Below are 22,176 nucleotides of genomic sequence, written 5' to 3'. Positions count from 1 at the left end.
CCGTTGATGGTGTAGTTGCACGGCGGTGATTCCCATTGCAAAGCCTCCTGAATACCAGAGATCGCTGAAGCACGTTGATGTCGTTGTGAGAACCCGGCATTACAAATAAAGCATGTCCAAGCATTTGAGGCAGGTTTGAGGCGCCGAGCTGTAGATGCTCTAAAGGAATCGTGCCGGATGACAGGTTCCAACGGATCGGGTACTCCAGCGCAGTACATCAACGTACAGATTGCTTAAGCTTGCTAGACTTCCCAGAAATGATTAATTGTCCTGCACCAGACCAGCATCATGTATTGTTGCTCTAAGCTGAACTTTTTGCTCCTTCCTCCTGGTGTCATTGAGCGTTAGATTTTCTGTTCCGCAAAGTTGATTTTACCTCGCTGGACAAAGTTCATATAATAGAACTTAAATCGTCAGTTGACGAAAGCGTGACTGCATGAGGACGTAAGCTAGCTGACATCTTGGGGCACATTGAACTTACACTTGACAGTTTTTCATTATTTGCATGCTAAGTTTTTAATTTCTTTTTTTTTGCGGGAGAAGTTTTTAATTTCTTTGATTCAAGGGTACCTGCCTGGCCTGGCTTGGTATGTTGGGCCTCCCATGTGACCAGTGACCAGAACATGCAAGCAGTCCCGCGAAAAGCCCGGTTAGTATAAAAGCCACAGAGGGGACTAAAAGAATAACAGACCCTACCACTCCCATCCAAGCAGACGCTAGCTAGTTTAAGGCTCCTTGCCAAAACGTCGACATAGTCCCAACCGTACAAGGGAGTTTCCCACGGCTCTCATGAACAAAAATAAAAGGTTACGCTGACGCCAAGCGGCAGAGCCAGAAATAGTCATCAACTACACCTAAGTAATTACATCAGAGAAGAGTGCATCAGAACCTCTTCCTTTTTCCCCTCACTGTGGACAATTGGGATACAACAGATTGAAAAGACAAAGCACGGAGACAGCCATAGACGAAAATTCCAGCCACGTCCAGCGGATCCCGTAACTTGGTATGACCAAACATCAGATTCCTGGATACAAGAGAGAGCATATGTTAGTGCCTAAATTTAGCCAGGTATTTTTCTTCATCAGCAAGACAACCATATTGGCAGGAGTCGGGCCTTGAAATGGACAAAAGAAAAAGTAAGAAAAGCAATGCACGCATGGGCATTTCGTCTAGAACCAACTTAACAGAGAGGATTCGCTGGTAGATAAAGAAATCAAATGAAGCATGGAGGATAAACGGAAGTTAAGTTTTCAGAATAGCATAAAATTTATGAATATGGTAGTAGTAATTAGTAGCCTTCAGACCTAACTAATTAACTATACATACATACTACGATGCAAAACAGAGGGCAGCAATCACCACACCGAGCTATTCGAACTCAGCTCCGTGAGTCCTAGGCGAGTGAGCATGTGAGCATAACGAGAGTAGTAACTCGACAAAACTCACTTACATGTAATATTGAATACGTACTTATTTTGTGGGAGCTGAGCATGAGATACTCCAGCTTTTCATATATGGGCCAGCATAGTTTTCAATAGCGTACACACCAAGTCCAGCTTTACTAAATTTCCATATGAAACAACACTGTATTTTCTTATGCTAAGCTCTAAGCTTATTTGAGTTTTGCCCGAGCCAAGCTCAAGCCTAGCACTAAGCTCGAAAGTCAACTTAGGCCCGTTTGAGCTTCGGTCCAGCCTAGCCACGTTTTTTAGTCTGATGATGTCTACTGAGAAAAAACAAAATATATATGAAGTGAAGTAGGAGTTTCACCTCTAAGCAAGAGTAACCAGCAGCGATGCCAATGTATGCATGCAGCGATGTAGATCACATGAAAACTCATTCACTCGATACTATGTCCTGACAAAGCTGAGCTGATACACTTGATGTCAATAGTGTACCACGAAAGCCTTCCTCAGCAGGTAGTGCATCAGCCTTCGGCTCTGAAATTTCATCTGAAATATTATAGGATAGCAAAGTTAACAATCTAATGTTTTCAGAAATGTTCAAGTCATCATAGTTGTTAGGGCTTCACCTGCTATATCACGGTCCTCAAACAATTCAGAATCTTTAACCCACAAAACATCCCCAGGGAAAATGCACTTATCAGCAAGAGTCGCAAAATCCTCTTCGATCTCAAGAGGGCCTTTATGAAGCTTCTGATTCTCCTTCACAATCTAAATATGACAACAGCAAAAATTGGACTGAAGCAGACAACCACAATGCAAACCAAACAAGCAAGATTTCTGCACCCAGGCATAAAATAAAAGTAACATGTGTAGGTGTGCCCCCTCTTTTAAACAAAATGGAGAGAAGGGGGGCATTAGACCAAAAATAGTTACCGATTACCAGCAGCCAAGGAACGTTGCACTATTATGTATCCCCATATCAAGTCAAAACTAGGTTATTGGACGATTGACTTTGCCAATACTGTGAACATTACTAATGCTTCAGAAAAGGAAGCACAATAAAATCCAAAAAAATGTGATCAAGTGATCATGCAAGTATTGAAATTTGAAATGCATGCACCGACCAGTTAATCCAAAAGCTGGTGGCCAATACATTTCAACACTCCCCTCACGTCTAGGTTCCTCCAGAATTTCATGGGATCGATGTAAACCGCAACTGTTTTGTTAAAAGTGCATTGGCCAGGTCTTGAACTCGAGACCACTTGGCTCTAATACCATATTGAATTGCATGCATAACTAGTGAACTTGAAAGCTTAAGCTGTTGGAGAAAGGTGGGAACCATATTTCAACAGCAAGTGCGATGTATAGCTACAGTACTCCAGTATGATGAATGGTATGGGGGCCAACTGATAGGCTCAAAAGGTTCAGAACAATCACAGCATAGGCAACGATCCTTTTAGTAAGAGAGAAGTGCATATTACACCCCCCAACTCTAGCCCTAGTCTAATATACACCCCTCAACTCCAATACCGTCTAAAATACACCCCTCAACTCTCAAAACCGGCTAGAATTCAACCCTCCCCTCCCCAACAGCATAGGCAACTCAGTCAAAACCGGTCAAACTGGGTCAAAACCGGTCAACAGGGAGGGGAGGGTTGAATTATGGCCAGTTTTGTGAGTTGGGGGGTGTATATTAGACGGTATTGGAGTTGGGGGATGTATATTAGACTAGGGCTAGAGTTGGGGGGTGTAATATGCACTTCTCTCTTTTAGTAACATGTGTAGGTGCGCCCTCCCTCCTTTTAGTACACCCTCCCTCCCGGTTTGTAAGGCCCTAAAAATACCTTAAAACTACATGTAGGATAGCTGGGTCTAACTGATAAGCACCTGGCACTTTTAACCGGAGCTTATCACTTTCATAATTACCGGTTGCAGCTAACAATGTTAAGCTTTACAATTTTAAGTTCAAACTTATTTTTTTGTACAGTTCAAATAATTTCAAACGCACGCAAGTGATAAGATTAATTGAAAAATATGCCTTCCAGTCGAGAAGGTTTTGAACTATAGGGTACCGGTCACAAGACTCAATACTGATACTTATTTAGCGAACTTCTTTCAGCTGAAACAGATACGAAGTGGCAGTCGTACCAATCAGCTGAAGTTTTCTTCTTAATTTTTCTTGTGTTTTTCCCTTTTTGTATATGAAATGCAAGAGGAACGGTGCTCGGCTGTTTGCATAAAGTAAAATTTTGATGTGCATGACATACCCCTAAAGATTCCCATATCATGAGTTTCAACTGATAGACGGTTGTAGAACCAGAGACTTTCAAACTGATTGAGTTCCCTGTGGTTGTTCTCCGAGAACGCTTTGAAGTCCGGCGATCTGGAACAGGAAGAGCTGCAGATGCCTCCCTAATTGACTTTGGTGCTTCTTTCCCACGCACAAGATAAACATGGATATCTTCGTTCTGGTAATTGAGTTTCTCCACCAATGCACAGCTCTCTCTTTCTCCAATACATTCTTCACAAACCTAGCATACAAAATTCACAAGTAGAGTTGAGATAAAAAAAAGGGGGAAAGTAGAATATGCACTTCTTACTCATCAGATAGGTACAGTTATTCCATTGCTTGAAAATTTTAATTGATTAAATCAACTACTACAAGGGAACAGCACTCAGCTAACAACGTAAACCTTATCACTAAGCTCATCTATGAGGCGTGAGTCAAGATTCTGCCGTTTTTTTCATCCAACACACCGTCTCCCTGCCATTCCCTCTTGTGTGATGGTTTACACTTTAGAATCATGCATTAGGAGGCGACAACCAACAACTCGTATCTAAAAGCTGAAGAGGCTGTCACAGCTGCGACCTTGATGGTTTACAGGAGAGCTATTGAAAAGGAATGTTGCACACTTGTAGTAAAATAGCTTCTAATTGCTCAAACATCATGTCATCAGGACTAACCTACATGAAAGAAGAGCACTATTGCAGTTTCTTGTTCATTATACTTTCCTGGTAGTATTGTTGTTTACTGGTTTAGATTCTCAGATTTTAACTAGTCAAGTGTGCAAGCCGGCAACTGCAAGGCGACGCATTGTGCTTGTGCATATGATAACCAGGTTACATTAACATAAGAATGTTATGGTCAGATATGCAAATCAATAACTCTAATCTAGAATATTTAGTTTACCTCAGGATCAGTTCTGACATAGGGTCTACAGTCCTCCGAGTCACCATTTGCACCATTAATAAACTGGTCCGGATCTTTTTCCAAAATTACCATTGCTTCAGATGACTCGTGCGGTTTATCCTCTGAGCTCTTACTAAAAACAATTTCAGCACATGCGCCATCTGCATGTGCCACGTTCCACTCCTCAGAGAATGATTGCCAGTCGGATTCTGAGATGATTGCTAACCCATCAGTCTGAAAACCAAGTATATAGTTAACCCACAACGTCAAGATTATTTGTTTTCATCTAGCAACAAAACATATCAGTAAAACAATGCCCAAAACAGCAATCGAAAGCAACTAAATAATAATGTATAAGAATTATATACTTTCTATCTAGTATTAGTATGCATTTATATTCATAAGCATTACCAGTATAGATCCATAAAAAATTCATTAAACAAATAAATACTAGTTCGAAACCAATATGCCGCATATTTCGAGAGGAACAGAACAGCACAGCAGACGTCCTCCTGTGCTTCTGACAAGAAAGCCAGAGCTCGAGTTCCCAATCTGGGAGATCTTTACCACATACAAACTTCATGAAACAAATAAATACTAGTTCGAAACCGATATGTCGCATATTTGAAAGAGGAACAGCACATTATAGCAGATATCATCTGCTTCTGAACAAAAAGAGCTGGAGCTCAAGCTCTCAATCTGGGGGAACATCGTTACAACCAATGTACATCAATTTCACACACACACACACAACAAAAAAAATCAAGTCGTCCCAATGAGCAACAACGCTATGGACAGACTTCAGAAAACAGCTAGCCCAAAAAGAGGCAACAAAGAGAGGAGTAGGAAAGATAAGTTATGAAGACCACATGAACTTACATTCGATGTTTTCTGAGTGATGCCCCCACGCTTGTAAACTATATCCAAAGGCCTTTGCAACAATCTAGAATGCTGAAAAATGATCAAAATATTCAAAAAGAAATACTTCATAGTTTATAACATAATAACTAGATAACAAAGGTGGTGGTAATGCAAATTTGCCAAATCAAGTCAACAAAATAAATTGAGTCTCCTAGAGACCCACATTAAAAATATCAATATGCAAAGGAACCATGCATCAATTACCCACCATACATACATCATTTACAGGGGGGTCAAATTAAACATCTCTCGCTGACCAAACAAATCTTCACAATATTCTATTAAACCCCACTTGAAGTGACGAAATAACAACTTATAGTGAATTCTTAAATCAATTAGGCAAGAGCACCAAACATGTGTCATGCCACAGATATGAAGGTAGTTACGATGCATACTTATTTGGTAGTGCTCTCAAAGTATGATTGTACTCATGTCAAAATTATATCTTATCCCATTCTTGTGTCTTGCTTTGCTCTGTAAAACTATTACATTTCTAAACTATTACACTGGCAGATATTAACAGAATGCAAAAGGGCAGCATTATATATGTATGACTCTTGGGCCTCACTCAATGAATCCAACTGGTATACCACACAACCTTATAGGTAGATTATAAACAATTTACAGTGTGCAGAAGTGCAATTCCTTGCCCAAATTATCCTAGGAGTCAGTCTTCACCAATGTGTTGCAAAAAGTGCTAATATTCATCTCATTGTTTCACAATAGGAGAATAGTAAGCTAACTTCTAGCCATATTACCCTAACAGCAAGCTTCACACTTACCTGACTATAGAAATTTATATACTAGAGTTCAAGTCTTTCCTGGCCTTTTCAGAACCAAACACACATACCGTCATGTAGGACGACTTATCAGCAGAACAGAGAAGAGATAGTTTACCTTTTCACATTTAAGTGAATTTATAGCAACTTCAAGACTTTGAGGTTCTGGTAACGACGAAACATTTTTTCCAGTCGCTGTAATGTAAGCTCTCCATTCTGACAACCACGACGAAGGAACCAAATAATATTTTTGTCCAGGATTAAGTGCAAAGCCTTTCCCAGAGATTAACTTTTCATGGCTCTGTCGTTGCTTCAGTTTCACCGCTCTGAAGAGACAAATAACATGCCAAAAGAAACTTAATATAACCACCCACTTTAAGTGAACAGTTCATTATCTCACATTAATAATCCATGGTATTATGACATTGTTAACCGTGAGTCCAATTATATGGCATTGATTAATTCACTGTATTATGGCATTGACATTGATTAGTTCACTGTATTATGGCATTTTTAGCTTACCTAAGACTATCCTCAACAGAAGCAACAGCTGACAATTTGTGGTCACAGATCTCGCATGGTTGAGTATCTGACGGAAAAGTCACAATATCATCAGCTTCCTTTGCAATGGTTTCATAGAGAAATAGCCATAGGCTCTCTGGCACAGATACCCGCTTTGCCCCAGAAGCGTGCTCTGGAAGAAGATTCCCATGGCTGCATCTTAGAGCACTTGTTGGTCCCTTATCAGCATCAAAAGTGATATCCACATTTTTTCTTCGCAGCCAATGGGACAACCTGGGAGCAACGGCAAAATAGATCGGTATGAGACTAGTAGATAGCTGTGATTTGGTAACGTAATGCAACCACTGGGACAGCAAAACGGGAAGAATGATAAAAGACTATGCATGAGTGCACATCAACAGAAGAAGCATTCAGTGTCAAATTCATGGAACAACTGTGAGACATACTTAGGTTATAACTGGAAACTGGTTAAGGTGTAAAACCCCAATCAAGAAAACTATGATGATTGGCCACATCCCACATCATGGTAATGGTTGAAGTATTGCACAGAAGGGCAATCAATACAGAGCAACCATTAGAAGGCAGTAAAAAGTAAACACAACATACAGACCTAGCATATGACTCATGTTGGTGGAACTGCAGATAAAGATTCTTACAAACACATTATAGTACATCATATAACTGGACTGAAATTTGGAAGGGCCTTAAGCAGAATATTGTATTTGTATATAAATAGCTCCACAAAGACAGTAGTAGTTCAGGAGAATAGTCCTAATTGTACGTAAAAAATGTTTAGCTTCAGCAAGTCATGCCTTAAGCAGAATATTATGTCTGTATATAAATAGCTCCACAAAGACAGTAGTTGAGGAGGATAATCCTAATTGTACGTAAAAAATGTTTATCTTTAGCAAGTCACGTACAGAACCAAGATCAGAATCTGAGAAGGATGTCCTTTCCATACCATGCCTTCGAAATAAAGTAAGAAGGACCTTCTGGAATACTTCCAGCAAGTGCAGCTTCTGCAAGATTCTTTAACGATGCTTTCCGATCACGATAGACATCAGCAGAAACTGCAGTTTTTGCTACATCCTTGAGACACTCCTTGCAAACATCATCCTTGCTGAGTGTTGGTCCTCCTCCGTACTAGTATGTAACAATATAAATGATACCCATCAGCAGTATTTTAGTATAAGAAGTTCAGAACTAGGTACAAAATACAGTGTCCTTGCAAATAACTAAAGTAAAACATTACCACTAAGCAAACCGAGTGAGAGAAACAATTCTAAGAAATAAAACCCAACAAATGGAGAAGATTCTTACTTTGGAAAGTAGCTTCTCCCAAGCTTTAGCCGATAACCGCTTCATGGATGTGACTTTAGATGCTGGAACTTTTCCATGTTCACACTGAATTGGAATGTTGTCAATGGAACTGCAAAACCAACATAAAGTTGTTATGTGGATCCTGCCAGGAATATCCTAAGGCTATTTGTTCAGAAGAATATCTACACCTATTAAAGATTTAGTTGGTGACGATGGTGTGTTAAACATCTGACTGACCATCCAATCTGCATCTAACACATGCGGAGTAATCTACGACATTTTTGTAAAAAGACCACACGACTCTGCTCCACATTTGCAGAAAACCACTTAGTCTCTCCATATCAGCCCCATCCCTCACCGCCTCACCCAAACAGATAAGAGGAATAAATTTGTATGGAACACACCATATTTTTAGTGATATATATACCAAAAATAGGGGGGAAAATTCAAGTTTGTGAATATGTATTGGTTTATTTTGTATCCATTGCAACGCACTGGCACTTTGCTAGTGTGCATAACAAGGAATGTAGCCATACAAAATTTCAAGAACTGCTACGTATAGCACCTATATCTGAGATAGCACATATATTTCACAAGAAACTAATAATCGGTTTGCTAAAAGGGTTCAGAAATCAAAAACTGGTATTAGGTTATCATTGCATTCTCATGTGAAGTTAAATTCCTTATGGGCTGCTTCTCATGATAATGAATAGTTGTGTATGCATGTGATGGTATGGCCGACCTTGTCCCGGCCAATCAAAATATACCCTATTATGTCCCTATATATTCGAACGGACAGAAAATCCAAAAGGCTAAGATAGATCTCAAATCAAGAAAATCTGATCTAGCCTAGAGCTTAGCAATGAAAAATATTAGCAACTACCAGCCAGCTCCTTTCATGTAGATACTGCAAGCATAGGTTAAACCTAGAGGTACAGACAGATGATGCCTTCACAGAACTTCGAACTGCCATGATGGTTGTTGTGTTTGGAAAATAAATCAATGTAGTGAATGTACTCAGATATTTGATGGATTGTGGTATAAATGAGCATTATATGCATTTAACACCCAGCTTTTATTTATCATCCATAGATTTGATAACCAACTGTATAACAATCCAGATAACTAACAGTACAAGAATACTAGAGAAAAAAGTACAACAATACGAAGTAGTCACATGAGCAATAAGTTATGAGTTTCTACGCAACTGAGACAAACAACATTTGCAAGGATAGTGTTGTCACGACACCAAATAATAATAAAGCATTTAAATGTAGATGAAAAAGAAGAGTGGAAATAAATAAACAAGCGCTCTAGAGAACTCACGAGGGAGGGGTAGCATTATCCGCCCATTGGCGAAGCCAGTCTAGTGAAATCCAAAAATATGAATCATCGTCTGGAGTAGCAGGTGCTTCTGTAATAACAGATTTTACTTCTTGGCGCCTTTCTTGTATGGAAGCCAAAAGGTTATCTTTTTTACTTAGGTACTCGCCACATTCGTTTACACATGATGCATTCAAAGCATCAATCTCATCCATCAGATGGCGTGGAAGTGAACTATTACTGGCTTCCACAATATTATTGCTTTTAATACCATTTTCATCCTTGCTCGAACGTTTGTACATTAGCATGTAAGCATCAGTGGAAGAGAACATCTCTCCCATATTAGAAGTCGGTGCAGCCTCATGATGGCTACTGTTATTACCATTTGCCACAGAACCTTCGGTAGAAGTACCTTCAGATTTCTGATCCGCTTTTTCAGATGACTTGCCTGGTTTTTCACCAAAAGGGTGAAAACCAAGGCTGGATACACACTCATCATCAAACTCCCACCAGTGACCATTGCTTTCATCCTTTATATGTGCCACATAGTGACCACTATTAGCAGCACTACCCTTATGAATCAAAATAGCAGCCAGGCCATAAATGTAATTGGATGAAGGATCCGACAACCGCTTCCCCATATCTAGCTGTCCCGGAAAACTGAATGATGAAGAAATCTTTTTCTTCGTTGTTGTCTGCGGAGGAAATAAATTAGTAAGTTTCTTCCACACAAATCGAGAAATCACACAAGACAGAAGCAGGGGCAACAGATAGCACAAAACTATGAACAAGCTTGGATCAGAGTAATCACCTTTGGTAGGAATACATATCGCTTCAGCTGAAAATTAACAACAGGAGGAAGCGAGCGAAGTTTTATACAACGGGTGGCGTCTACCCTTTTCTGACATGACTCGCAGGAATATTGGTTCTCCCCATTCAGTGCCTCCACGCTCAAATAGTCATCCAGACTTTCCTCTAAATTACTTAAACCTTTAATATTCAGTTCCAGTTCATAGAAGTCTTCCATTTTTGAAGATGCTTCAGAATCCCTTCCACATGATGAACACCTTAAGCATATGGTAACCAACATCAGTCCTCCACAAAATTAATGAGTAGTACAAATGAACTAACATATCATATTATCATTCACTTTGGTATGTGCAAGCTGTGTGAATTAGAAATTGTGAATGTACTCAGTGGTCAATCCAATTACAAAATCAAAGATATGTACCTGAGCACATAGCTTGGCCTAAGTACAAGATCCAGCAAAACAGGACTCGCAAGTTCAAAAAAAAAAATCATATCCAGCTAACTATTTTGTTGCTGTTTGACAAGATAACGGGCTTGTTATTATAATCACAAACTAAGATATTTTTATAGTAATTCTGTAGCGGCAGAACATCGCAAGACAATAAAACACAGTGTATGCGAGCAAACAGGAGCATACAAGGCAAACACGATGTGGTAATATTGGGAAGATAAACCTTCTAACTTAAAGTTCAGATCCCTTCAGTTTCCAAAATAAATCTTGAGAAAAGCACCAATTTAGGCATTTTTACCTACCGAGTCACATGCGACACACTTCCACGAAATAAATCTTGCACAATAGTTTTTGCAACAGCGACCCTGGAGTAACTTAACGAACGCTCGAGCAGAGACAAAAACAAGGTGAGAAATTCGTGACTGTCCTGCTGGACACCGTTGTCTAGTTCCAAGGTCTTGATGAAAGGTGCTGAATCAATGAAAGCCATTTTGCTGGAGTGTAGCTGCGCAAATAATCGAGCCAGCTGATCGAGAACAGGTTGCTTCTTCAAGATGTCTGGCTCTAGCGAGAAAATGCCTGAACGGAAGGAAGTGTTCATATAGAGGCACTGAAGTATGCTGTTAGCATAACATGTCGCGCCCAGATTAGTCAATCCAGCAGGCGTCTCAGTGGAAGCACGGAGGTCCTTGGATGGGTCAGGGCCGAGGCTACCGACATGCTCGCCATTTTTCTGCCAGAGGCCAGTCTTCCTCGTCCCACCGGTGGTGGGGATCAACCCGCAGAAACAATTGGGTGAGTCCTTGGTGTTCCCATGGCAGCCCTGGCAAACCGGCTTCCACACGCTGTAAAGTTGCCTAATATCATCTTGCGTGATGGCGCCAGTGGAATGTATCCTCCTGCATAGCACAGGCAGCAGCACCCCAAGCAAAAAACATGTCAGCAACAGAAACACATTGAAATCTCCCCCTTCACCCTATCAAATCTCCAGCTCCCAGCAATGGGAAAAGGCAATGTATACATACTTGAGAGCAGCATAAGACGGGCTCGCAGACTCATCGGCGCGTGGCCTCTTGTTCTTATTGCGGGTGTTGTGCCTGCTCATTGTACCATCAACAGAGCGCCAAGCGAAACCTCCAGTTGCTCTCCCTGCTGCGGAAACAACAGAAGCCAGAGCATTAGCGCGTCGGCATCGGGGGCGGACGGAACGAGGAGCATTGGGGTCAGTTCGAACCCTAAATTCCGTGGGAAACAGGCTGCTATCACTACTCCACCAAACAGCAAACGAATCCGCAAAAAAATGGGGAAAAATCGACGGATTTAACAGACAAAAGGCGTTTGGATTGGAATGCTTACCGCGAAGGGAGGAACAGATCAGGCTCTCCGGGCAATCCGAAGCAGGCTAGGGTTCGCCACCAGCAGGAAAAGCAAATCCAGGCCCTGATGGATCTCTGCTCCACGCCGGTCCGGTCCAGCAGAGCGGCGGCGGAGGGGGAGGATGAGGATGGGGAGAGATGAATCCCTTGGAGGTGGCGGTCGGCGGTGGAAGGGCAGAGGGGCGGAGAGGGTTCCCTTCGATGACCCCCGCCGCGAGCTGGAAGGGGATGAAAAGAAGCTGATCTGCTTTTTGGTTTCAGAGCCGGGTGACGTGCCGCATGTTTTGTTGGGTCGGGCTGCGCCCGTGGGCTTGGCATCAGAGTCGTGGGCTTGGGAGGGAGTAGGGGGGGATAGCACAGGACGGTAAAACGGTGGGAATGGAATGTTTTCTTTTGCTGGAATGGAAATGGAATAATTTGCCTCCAAAAAAATGGAATAATTGACGTTGAACTTTGTGCCCTTCAAGGCTTCTGCAGATTCATGGTGACATTCCCCTACAGCGCACGGCGTCGAGATGTATAGGTGATTTGCTGAACAAGGACATGGCAGAGCACATTGTGGCAAACTACACGGCAACGGATGCTTGTCATGAGTCACGCGGGCTTTTGCAACATTTCTGGTGACTTTGTGATTAATATGGCGAGCTCCCTAAGGATTATTGTCACGTCCTTGATGCGACTATAGCTCCAACGTGTCGAGGCACGACTTAGAGACATAACCGCATTGAAAGCAATGTCGCAAGTTAGGCAATCTTCACAACATCTCATGTAATTTAGATAATAAAAAAAAGATATATAGTTGGCTTACACTCGCCACGTCAATCAAAGTACATAAATAGCCTTACAACATTCAAACACTCATGGCCCGATTACGGCGCCAAAATAAAAGATAACCCAACATGCGACACGGTCCCGATCACCCCAACTGGGCACCACTACTGATTATCAGGGAAAGACACGTAGTATCGTTGAGAGTCCTCGTCGAATTCCCACTTGAGCTCGAGCGCGTCACCTGGAGCAGAATCATCAGGCCCTGCATCTGGTTTGGAAGTAATCTGTGAGCCACAGGGACTCAGCAATCTCGCACCCTCGCGATCAAGACTATTTAAGCTTAATAGGTAAGGCAAGGTAATATAAGTGGAGCTGCGGCAAGCGACTAGCATATATGGTGGCTATCCTGTTCGCAAAAGAGAGCGAGAAAAGAGGGCAAAGCGCGAACGAGAAACTAGAGAACAACCTGCGCAAGCATTACTCCAACACCGTGTTCACTTCCCGGACTCCGCCGAGAAGAGACCATCACGGCAACTCACACAGTTGATTCATTTTAAATAAATTAAGGTTCAAGTTATCTACAACCGGACATTAACAAATTCCCATCTGCCCATAACCGCGGGCACGGCTTTTGAAAGTTCAAATCCCTGCAGGGGAGTCCCAACTTAGCCCATGACAAGCTCTCACGGTCAACGAAGGAATAGACCTCCTCCCGATACGTTCCGATCAGACTCGGTATCTCGGTTCTTCAAGACACTTCGACAGGTTAAAACAAATCCAGCAACACCGCCTGAATGTGCCGACAAATCCCGATAGGAGCTGCACATATCTCTTTCTCAGGGCACACTCAGATTGTCCTAGGTACGGGTAGGCCAGCCCAGAGTTGCCCCTGGTGGCCACCGGCAGCTGACAGGTGGACCAACACTCAGAGGAGCACTGGCCCGGGGGGATTAAAATAAGATGACCCTCGGGCTCCGGAAACCCAAGGGAAAAAGAGGCTAGGTGGCAAATGGTAAAACCAAGGTTGGGCATTGCTGGAAAAGTTTTAATCAAGGTGAACTATCAAGGGGTTCCCATTATCACCCAACCGCGTAAGGAACGCAAAATCCGGGAACATAACACCGATATGACGGAAAATAGGGCGGCAAGAGTGGAACAAAACACTAGGCGAGAGGCCGAGCCTTCCACCCTTTACCAAGTATATAGATGCATTAAGATAACATGACAATATAATGATATCCCAACAAGTAAATAATGTTTCAACAAGGAACGGCCTCCAATCTTCACCTGCAACTAGCAACGCTATAAGAGGGTCTGAGCAAAGCGGTAACATAGCCAATCAACGGTTTGCTAGGACATGGTGGGTTAGAGGTTTGACATGGCAATTTGGGAGGCATGATAAGCAAGTGGTAGGCATCGTAGCATAGGCATAGCAAAAGAGCGAGCATCTAGCAAAGCAAAGATAGTAGTGATTTCGAGGGTATGATCATCTTGCCTGCAAAGTTGTCAGAGTTGACTAGATCCTCGAAAGCAAACTCAACGGGCTCCTCGTTAGCGAACTCGTCTCCCGGCTCTACCCAAACAAGACAAACAAGCAAACGGAACACAATCAACCACGTGCAAAGCTCAAACAATATGATGCAAAGATGGTATGCTATACAGGATGCGATGCGGGATGCATATACAAGATTTGGCAAGGTATGAATGAACCTGGCCTCAACTTGGAAATCCAAGTGTGCCACTGGAAAGATGAGATGAAATCGCTTGAAAACAATATAAAGAACGCCGGAATCGAAGTTACGGTTTGGAAATGGCAAGCGATTCAAATATGACCACGTTCTGCGATTTACAGCAAGTAGTCATCTAAATGCAACAAGATGGACATGCTACAGCACCCAAACATGGCATCAAAATACATGGTAGGGATCCATTCAAGAAGCTTAACAAAAGTCTAGCACTGAGCTACGGCCAATTCATCCATTAACAGGTTCAAACAAGCATGGCAAAAATGCACTTGGTAAACAGATTTCAGACTTAGTGAAATTAACACTTGTCTGGAATTTCAGATCAGATAGCACTCTTTGGAGCATGAAAACAATATGCTACAGGACCTGAACATGGCAAAGTAAAGCATGGCATGGAGCTACTCAAAGAGCTTAACAAAAGTCCCTTAGTGACCTTGAGCCAAAAGGGATCAGGAAATACAATTGCAAGCATGTGAACATGGCAAAAACATAATCAGATCACAGAGTGAAAACTGGAGCATGCTGAAACAGATATCAAGTAGGCATGTTTACGAGCTCGATGCACTCACTACAGAGCAAGTCATGACAATCTAAGCATACACCCATCAAGAATACACAAAATACAAGCTAGACATGGCAAGAACAATACCATAGCATGCACGGATCAACTACAACATCCTCGGCAAAATTGCTAACAAGTAGATAATCTGTCCAGATTCACGAAATGACAAAAGTAGAGCTCGATTGACTCAAGCTAGGGTGCTCCATAATTGCAAACAAAGACATGGATGGATAGAGCACTACAAGATTAACAAAACATCCTTACTGATCATCCTCAAAAGAGGCACGGATCACTAGGAAACAACATGAACATATGGCCATATGAGATAACCAGCTCAAGGACTTAGTGGGAATGCTAAGTCCCTGAAATCAGCATTAACAAATGCCTCACTTTGCAAGCTTGTACTAGTCACCACACACATCACAAAAATACATGGGTTGCACCTCTGGAAAGATGGAAAAACTCTTAACAAAACATATGTAGAGCTCAGGGGCATATCATGCACACAATAATCATGGAAAAAATGACAAATAACTAATTGGAGCAGCAGATCTGACAAATATCTCAAATAGCACTCTTCTAACAGCATTTCGGGCATCAAGATGAACTAAAATGAAAATGATGCAATGAGATGAAATGATGTACTCTCTGAGACGAACATTTTGATATGCTATGTGCCCAAAACGGAGCTACGGATGCAAAGATACAACATGATGAACAGGGCAAAATGAACTAGGGTTTTGGGAGAAAGTCAACCCAAACGTCCAGATCCAGATCCGGTGCACGGGAACCAAGGTCGCCGGAACAATACGCCGGAGGTCGCCGGAGATGGCCGGAGGAGTCGAGGCGGCTGGCTTAGGGTGCGGACGTGGAGGAGGAAGCCGGAGGCGGCGCGGTGGCGGCGTCCGCGGCGGAAGCGGCGCGGCGGGGCGGCCGGAACGAGGAGGCGGTGCCTGGCGGCGATGGCGACCACGGCGGTGCGGCGAGGCGGAGGTGGCCGGCGGCGGCCGGGTCGGGGAAGAGGTGCGCGGGCGGGCGGCGCGCGGGAGCCGGGCCGGGAGGGCCTCCCGCGGGCTCGCCGGGCCGGTGGCGCTGCCACGTGGCGCGACGGGAGAGGGCGAGGGGATGGCGGCGGATGTGTCCGGCCGAGGACGAACGTGTCCGGCCGGCGCGAGGTGTTATTTTTTTAGGGTTTCGAAGAGGGGATCCGAGATTTGGAATGGGGGAGGTATATATAGGCATAGAGGGAGCTAGGAGTGTCCAAATGAGGTGCGGTTTTCGGCCACGCGATCGTGATCGAACGCTCTAGATGATGGAGAGGGTTTTGGTGAGTTTTGGGCCAAAATAGAGGGGTGTTGGTCTGCAACACACACGAGGCCTTTTCGGTCCCTTGGTTAACTGTTGGAGCATCAAACGAAGTCCAAATGGTACGAAACTTGACAGGCGGTCTACCGGTAGTAAACCAAGGCCGCTTGGCAAGTCTCGGTCCAATCCGGAAATGTTTAATCCCCACACACGAAAGAAAGGTAGAAATGACTACCGGAGGAGAACGAAGCGCCGGAATGCAAAACGGACAACGGGGAAAATGCTCGAATGCATGAGACGAACACGTATGCAAATGCAATGCACATGATGACATGATATGAGATGCATGACAACGATAACAACACATGGAGACAAAACCCGAACCGAGAAAATAAAATAACTTAAGGCCGGGAACGGCAAGAGTTGGAGTACATATTGGGTAAATCACATCCGGGGTGTTACAACACTCCACCACTACGAAAGGATCTCGTCCCGAAATCTAGGACTGAAAGAACGCCGGGTACTCAGAACGGAGGTGATCCTCGCGTTCCCAGGTAGCTTCACGGTCAGAATGGTGTGACCACTTGACTTTGAGGAATTTGATTGACTTGTTGCGAGTCTTGCGTTCAGCCTCTTCAAGAATAGCAACTGGGTGCTCACGATAAGAGAGATCTACTTGGAGCTCAATGTCCTCGAATTTGACGGTGCGGTCAGGAGTCTTGAAGCACTTTCGGAGCTGAGAGACATGGAACACGTCATGAACATTTGCAAAGTTTGAAGGAAGCTCGAGTTGATAGGCGAGATCGCCTCTCTTGCTGACAATCTTGAAAGGTCCCACGTATCTGGGGGCAAGCTTCCCTTTGATACCGAAGCGACGAGTACCTTTCATTGGAGAGACGCGGAGGTAAACATGATCTCCGATCTCGAAAGCCAAATCACGGTGCTTACTATCATAGTAGCTCTTCTGACGGGATTGGGCTGCTTTGAGGTTATCTCGAATGGCTTTGCACATTTCCTCTGCCTCTGTGATTAAGTCATTTCCGAGAAGCTGACGTTCACCGGTTTCGGACCAGTTGAGAGGGGTACGGCACTTCCTGCCATACAGAATTTCAAATGGGGCCTTGCCCGAACTTGCTTGAAAACTGTTGTTGTAGGAGAATTCAGCATATGGAAGACAATCCTCCCACTTCATGCCGAAGGAGATCACACAAGCCCTGAGCATATCTTCAAGAATCTGATTGACACGCTCGACTTGACCGCTAGTTTGAGGATGGAAAGCTGTGCTGAAGCGGATGTTGGTGCCCATGGCCTTCTGAAAAGAATCCCAAAACTTGGAGGTAAAGATGCTGCCACGGTCTGAAGAGATCACTTGTGGGATACTGTGCAGAGAGACAATTCGAGAGGTATAGAGTTCCGCCAATTGAGCTGCAGTGATTGACTCTTTGATAGGCAGAAAGTGAACCACTTTAGTGAGTTTGTCGATGACAACGAATATAGCATCATTGCCACGCTTGGACTTTGGAAACCCAGTCACGAAGTCCATCTCAATGTGGTCAAACTTCCATTCTGGAATGGCAAGAGGTTGGAGGAGACCATCTGGCCTTTGGTGTTCTGCCTTCACTCTTCTGCAGACATCACATTCATTCACGAATTGAGCAATCTCACGCTTCATTCGAGTCCACCAATAAGCCTGCTTGAGGTCCTGATACATCTTCGTGCTCCTAGGGTGGATGGAGAGGAGAGAATTGTGAGCCTCGTTCATGATCACTTTACGAAGGTCACCTTTGGGCACAACAATACGATCCTCGAAGAAGAGAGTATCCTTGTCATCAAGGCGGTAGCACTTGTACTTGGGTTGACTCTTGGCAATCCCAATCTTCACCTTTTTCACCATAGCATCAAGAAGCTGGGCTTGGCGAATCTGGTCTTCCAAGGTAGGAGAGACTTGAAGGTTGGCGAGGAAACCTTGAGGAACAACTTGCAGATTAAGTTTGCGGAAAGCTTCACAAAGCTCGGGTTGATAAGGCTTGAGAATCAGACTGTTGCAACAAGCCTTCCTGCTCAATGCGTCAGCAATCACATTGGCCTTGCCTGGAGTATACTCGATACTCGGATTATACTCTTGAATCATTTCGACCCATCGAGTCTGCCTGAGGTTGAGATTAGGCTGAGTGAAGATGTACTTGAGACTCTTGTGGTCAGTGAAGATGTCCACTTTTCTTCCCAATAAGAGATGTCTCCAAGTCAAAAGAGCATGCACAACTGCCGCCAACTCGAGGTCATGAGTGGGGTAGTTCTTCTCGTTGGGCTTCAACTGGCGAGAGGTATAAGCAACAACTTTCTTCTCTTGCATCAACACTGCGCCAAGACCTTGGAGAGAGGCATCACAAAAGACCTCGTATGGCTTGGATTCATCAGGCGGAGTCAGAACTAGAGCAGTGATCAATTTCTCTTTCAAAGTGTTGAAAGCAATGTCACACTCCGGAGACCAAACGTACTTGACGTGCTTCTGGAGAAGATTTGAGAGAGGCTTCGCGATCTTAGAAAAGTTTTCAACGAATCTTCGGCAGTAGCTTGCGAGACCGAGGAAGCTACAGAGTTGCTTCACGTTCTGAGGAGGTTCCCAATTCACAATTGCAGACACCTTCTCAGGATTCACCGCAATGCCCTTGGCAAAGATGATATGACCAAGATAAAGAACCTCATCGAGCCAAAATTCGCACTTGGAGAACTTGGCGTAGAACTGGTGTTCCCTCAGCTTATCGAGTACCAAACGCAAGTGCTTGGCATGATCTTCCTTGTTCTTCGAGAAAACCAGAATGTCGTCGAGATTGACCAAAACAAAGTCATTGGTGTAGGCGTTGAAGATGAAGTTCATCATGCGAGAGAAAGTCGGAGGAGCATTGACGAGGCCAAAAGACATGACAGTGTATTCATATGACCCATAGCTTGTCCTGAAAGCCGTCTTGGGAATATCTTGCTCACGAATTCGAATCTGATGATAACCCATATGGAGATCAAGCTTGGAGAATACTTGAGCACCTTTGAGTTGTTCGAACAACTCGTTGATGTTGGGAAGTGGGTATTTGTTCTTGATGGTCTTCTTGTTCAATGGCCGGTAATCAACACAAAGTCGGTCCGTTCCATCCTTCTTCTTCACAAAAAGAACATCACAACCCCACGGAGAAGAACTAGGCTGGATGAGACCCATTCTTTCTTGAATATCGAGTTGCTTCTTCAGCTCCTTCAACTCTTCAGGTCCGAGCTTGTAAGGACGCTTGCACACTGGTTCCGTGCCAGGCTCAAGATCGATGACAAATTCAACTGGCCGGTGCGGAGGCATTCCTGGAAGCTCTTCTGTAAAGACGTCTTGATATTCGCAAACGACTGGAATTTGCGAGATAGCATCCAGTTCACCCTTCTCATTGAGAGAAAACAGACGGATGGTATCATCATGAGCGGCAAAGACAATTACATCCTCAGACGAATGAGTCAATTGAATCTGCCTGGCTGCACAATCAAGATGCGCCTTGTGCTTAGAAAGCCAATCCATCCCGAGAATAAGATCAATATCCGAGTCACCAAGAACCGTTGGAGAAGCCAGAAACTTGTAGTCACCCAAGGTGATAGTAACATCCGGAACGATGGAGTTAGCATGCATGCGTCTACCGGGAGAGACAACTGCTAACGGACTAGGCAAAACTTGTGAAGTCAATTCATGCCTAGATGTAAACGGTCTCGAGATGAAACAATGCAATGCACCTGTGTCAAAAAGAACTTTTGCAGGAATATCATTAACAGGAAGGTTACCCATGATGACATCTGACGAGTCCTCTGCCTGAGCTGCATTCATCAAGTTGACCTTGGCGTGCTTGGGGTTATGCTTGACCACAACTGTACTTGCCGATCTCACAGGAGGAGGAGGAAGACGCCTCTGATTGAGACACTTGTTGGCATAGTGACCCTTCTGTTGGCACTTGTTGCACGTGACCTCTGAAAGCGGACGATGATACGGAGCACTCGATCTTGGAGCTTGAGACGAAGTCTTGTTCTGAAAGCCAGGGTTGGGTGGGTGGGAAGATCCACTGCCACCTTTGCTCTTCTGCTGATACGGCTGACGGAACGGAGGAGTGCTGCTTGGCCACTTGAGTAGAGGAAGAAGGAGTAGTGTCTCTGACTCGCTTCTTGGAAGCATCACACCTCAATTGAGCAGCCTCTTGCTTCAATGCCATGTTGTAGAACTCATCGTACCTCAAGGGTTCAAAGAGAACAAGAGCTAGCTGGATTTCTTCTCTGAGACCACCCCTGAACTGGTATATCATGCTCTTCTCATCAGGGACGTCCTGCTTAGCAAAGCGGGCGAGCTTCTGAAACAACTTGTTGTAGTCATAGACAGACAAAGAGCCTTGCTTCAGGTTGCGGAATTCCTCACGCTTGCTTTCAACCACGCTCTGAGGGATATGGTGAGCTCTGAAATCTTGACGGAATTCATCCCAGGTAATCGCACGTCCACCTCTGGAATCCTTGTACTGCTGGAACCATTCTACAGCTTGATCTTTGAGTTGGAAGGAAGCGAACTTGACGAAGTCCTCAGGCCTGACGTTACTGCACTCGAAATGCTTGCACAGATCCACGAGCCAATCGTCAGCATTGGTTGCCTCAACACAATTGCTGAAAGTCTTTGGCCCGTTAGCAAGGAACTGGTTGAGTGTAGCAAAGTGATTCTGATTGTTGCCTTGGTTCCCTTGGTTGCCTTGATTGCGCTCTTGAAGAATTTGCATGATCAACTGTGTGTTTGCATTGGTTGCGGCCATCACAGCTTGCCATGCCTCCGGAGGAGGTGGAGGTGATGGCGGATCCTGATTCTGATTCTGATTGGTGCTCTTAGCGGGAGCCATCCTGAAGAGGTTGACCACCGTTAGCACATTGACAGATAAAATGAAGCTGAATCCAACGGAATGAAAATTGCAACATAGAGTCTTCACATCCGAACAAAATGAACGAATGTATTCCTCTTGAAATGGTCACATATCCATAAATTGAAAAGCCACTTAGAATTTAGGTAGAGAAATAAATCAACAAGGTACGGATCAAGAACGAATACTCGGTAAGAAATCCCAATCTCAAACCAAATATTCGTGGAAGAAGAACTAGAGCTACAAGAATTCCCACCTATGAAACTCCCGAACCTTTCCGGTTATGCAATCAGGTGTTGGGGATACAGGGGAAGCATAATATCTCACCCAAATCTAGCAAATCCTACATCCAGCTGTATCCATCCTTCAACACATAACCGAGAAAAACTTCGGAAACCATCTACCTCAACCTTCGAAAAGCATCCATTATACAAGTTATGGCGATACTCCCAAACTCCCGCCCCAGTACTGGGTGGCGTCGAGGTTATCTCACCAACGAACTGCATAAGAGAGATTTTCGATGTCGGCGTACTAAACTCAGGTATTCCAGAACCGCAACAATAAAATTATGATGACAACACCTCAGAGCTCAACTCCCCGGGACACTTCCACAAAACCCCTGACAGGAGGCACCAAGACAATGTTCTCGTCACAAAACCATCGGAACGATTCCAAGATACCCGCGTGATCCTAAATTTTTTTAGTGAAATTTGAGAAGAGAAGAGTCAAAACACTACGTCAGGATGCCTTACCAGAGCGATGAGGAGACTGGGAAGTAA

The 22,176-nt window shown here is 44.0% G+C and overlaps 1 protein-coding gene across 2 annotated transcripts; it reads right to left on the bottom strand.

Moving 5' to 3' along the window:
- Positions 1-675: 675 nt before the first annotated feature.
- Positions 676-12,362, bottom strand: LOC125552635 (ubiquitin carboxyl-terminal hydrolase 26). 2 transcript variants are annotated; one of them, XM_048716254.1, is made up of 15 exons: positions 12,079-12,362; positions 11,748-11,874; positions 11,025-11,621; positions 10,273-10,528; positions 9,465-10,156; positions 8,139-8,247; positions 7,780-7,961; positions 6,819-7,091; positions 6,415-6,622; positions 5,476-5,547; positions 4,597-4,830; positions 3,674-3,937; positions 2,033-2,174; positions 1,771-1,952; positions 676-1,024 (listed from the first exon to the last, which is right to left on the bottom strand). In XM_048716254.1, exons 2-14 carry the CDS (start codon positions 11,825-11,827, stop codon positions 1,837-1,839), a joined length of 3,225 nt encoding a protein of 1,074 aa, XP_048572211.1. In that variant the 5' UTR covers positions 11,828-11,874; positions 12,079-12,362; the 3' UTR covers positions 676-1,024; positions 1,771-1,836. The 2 variants fall into 2 exon arrangements, with proteins under 2 accessions (XP_048572211.1, XP_048572212.1); XM_048716255.1 differs by having other exon boundaries at positions 11,748-11,871; positions 12,079-12,358.
- Between the last annotated feature and the right edge of the window lie 9,814 nt (positions 12,363-22,176).

Source organism: Triticum urartu, chromosome 4, assembly GCF_003073215.2.
Source record: "Triticum urartu cultivar G1812 chromosome 4, Tu2.1, whole genome shotgun sequence".
Lineage (NCBI taxonomy): Eukaryota > Viridiplantae > Streptophyta > Magnoliopsida > Poales > Poaceae > Triticum > Triticum urartu.
This window is presented reverse-complemented; position numbering and strand designations above follow the sequence as displayed.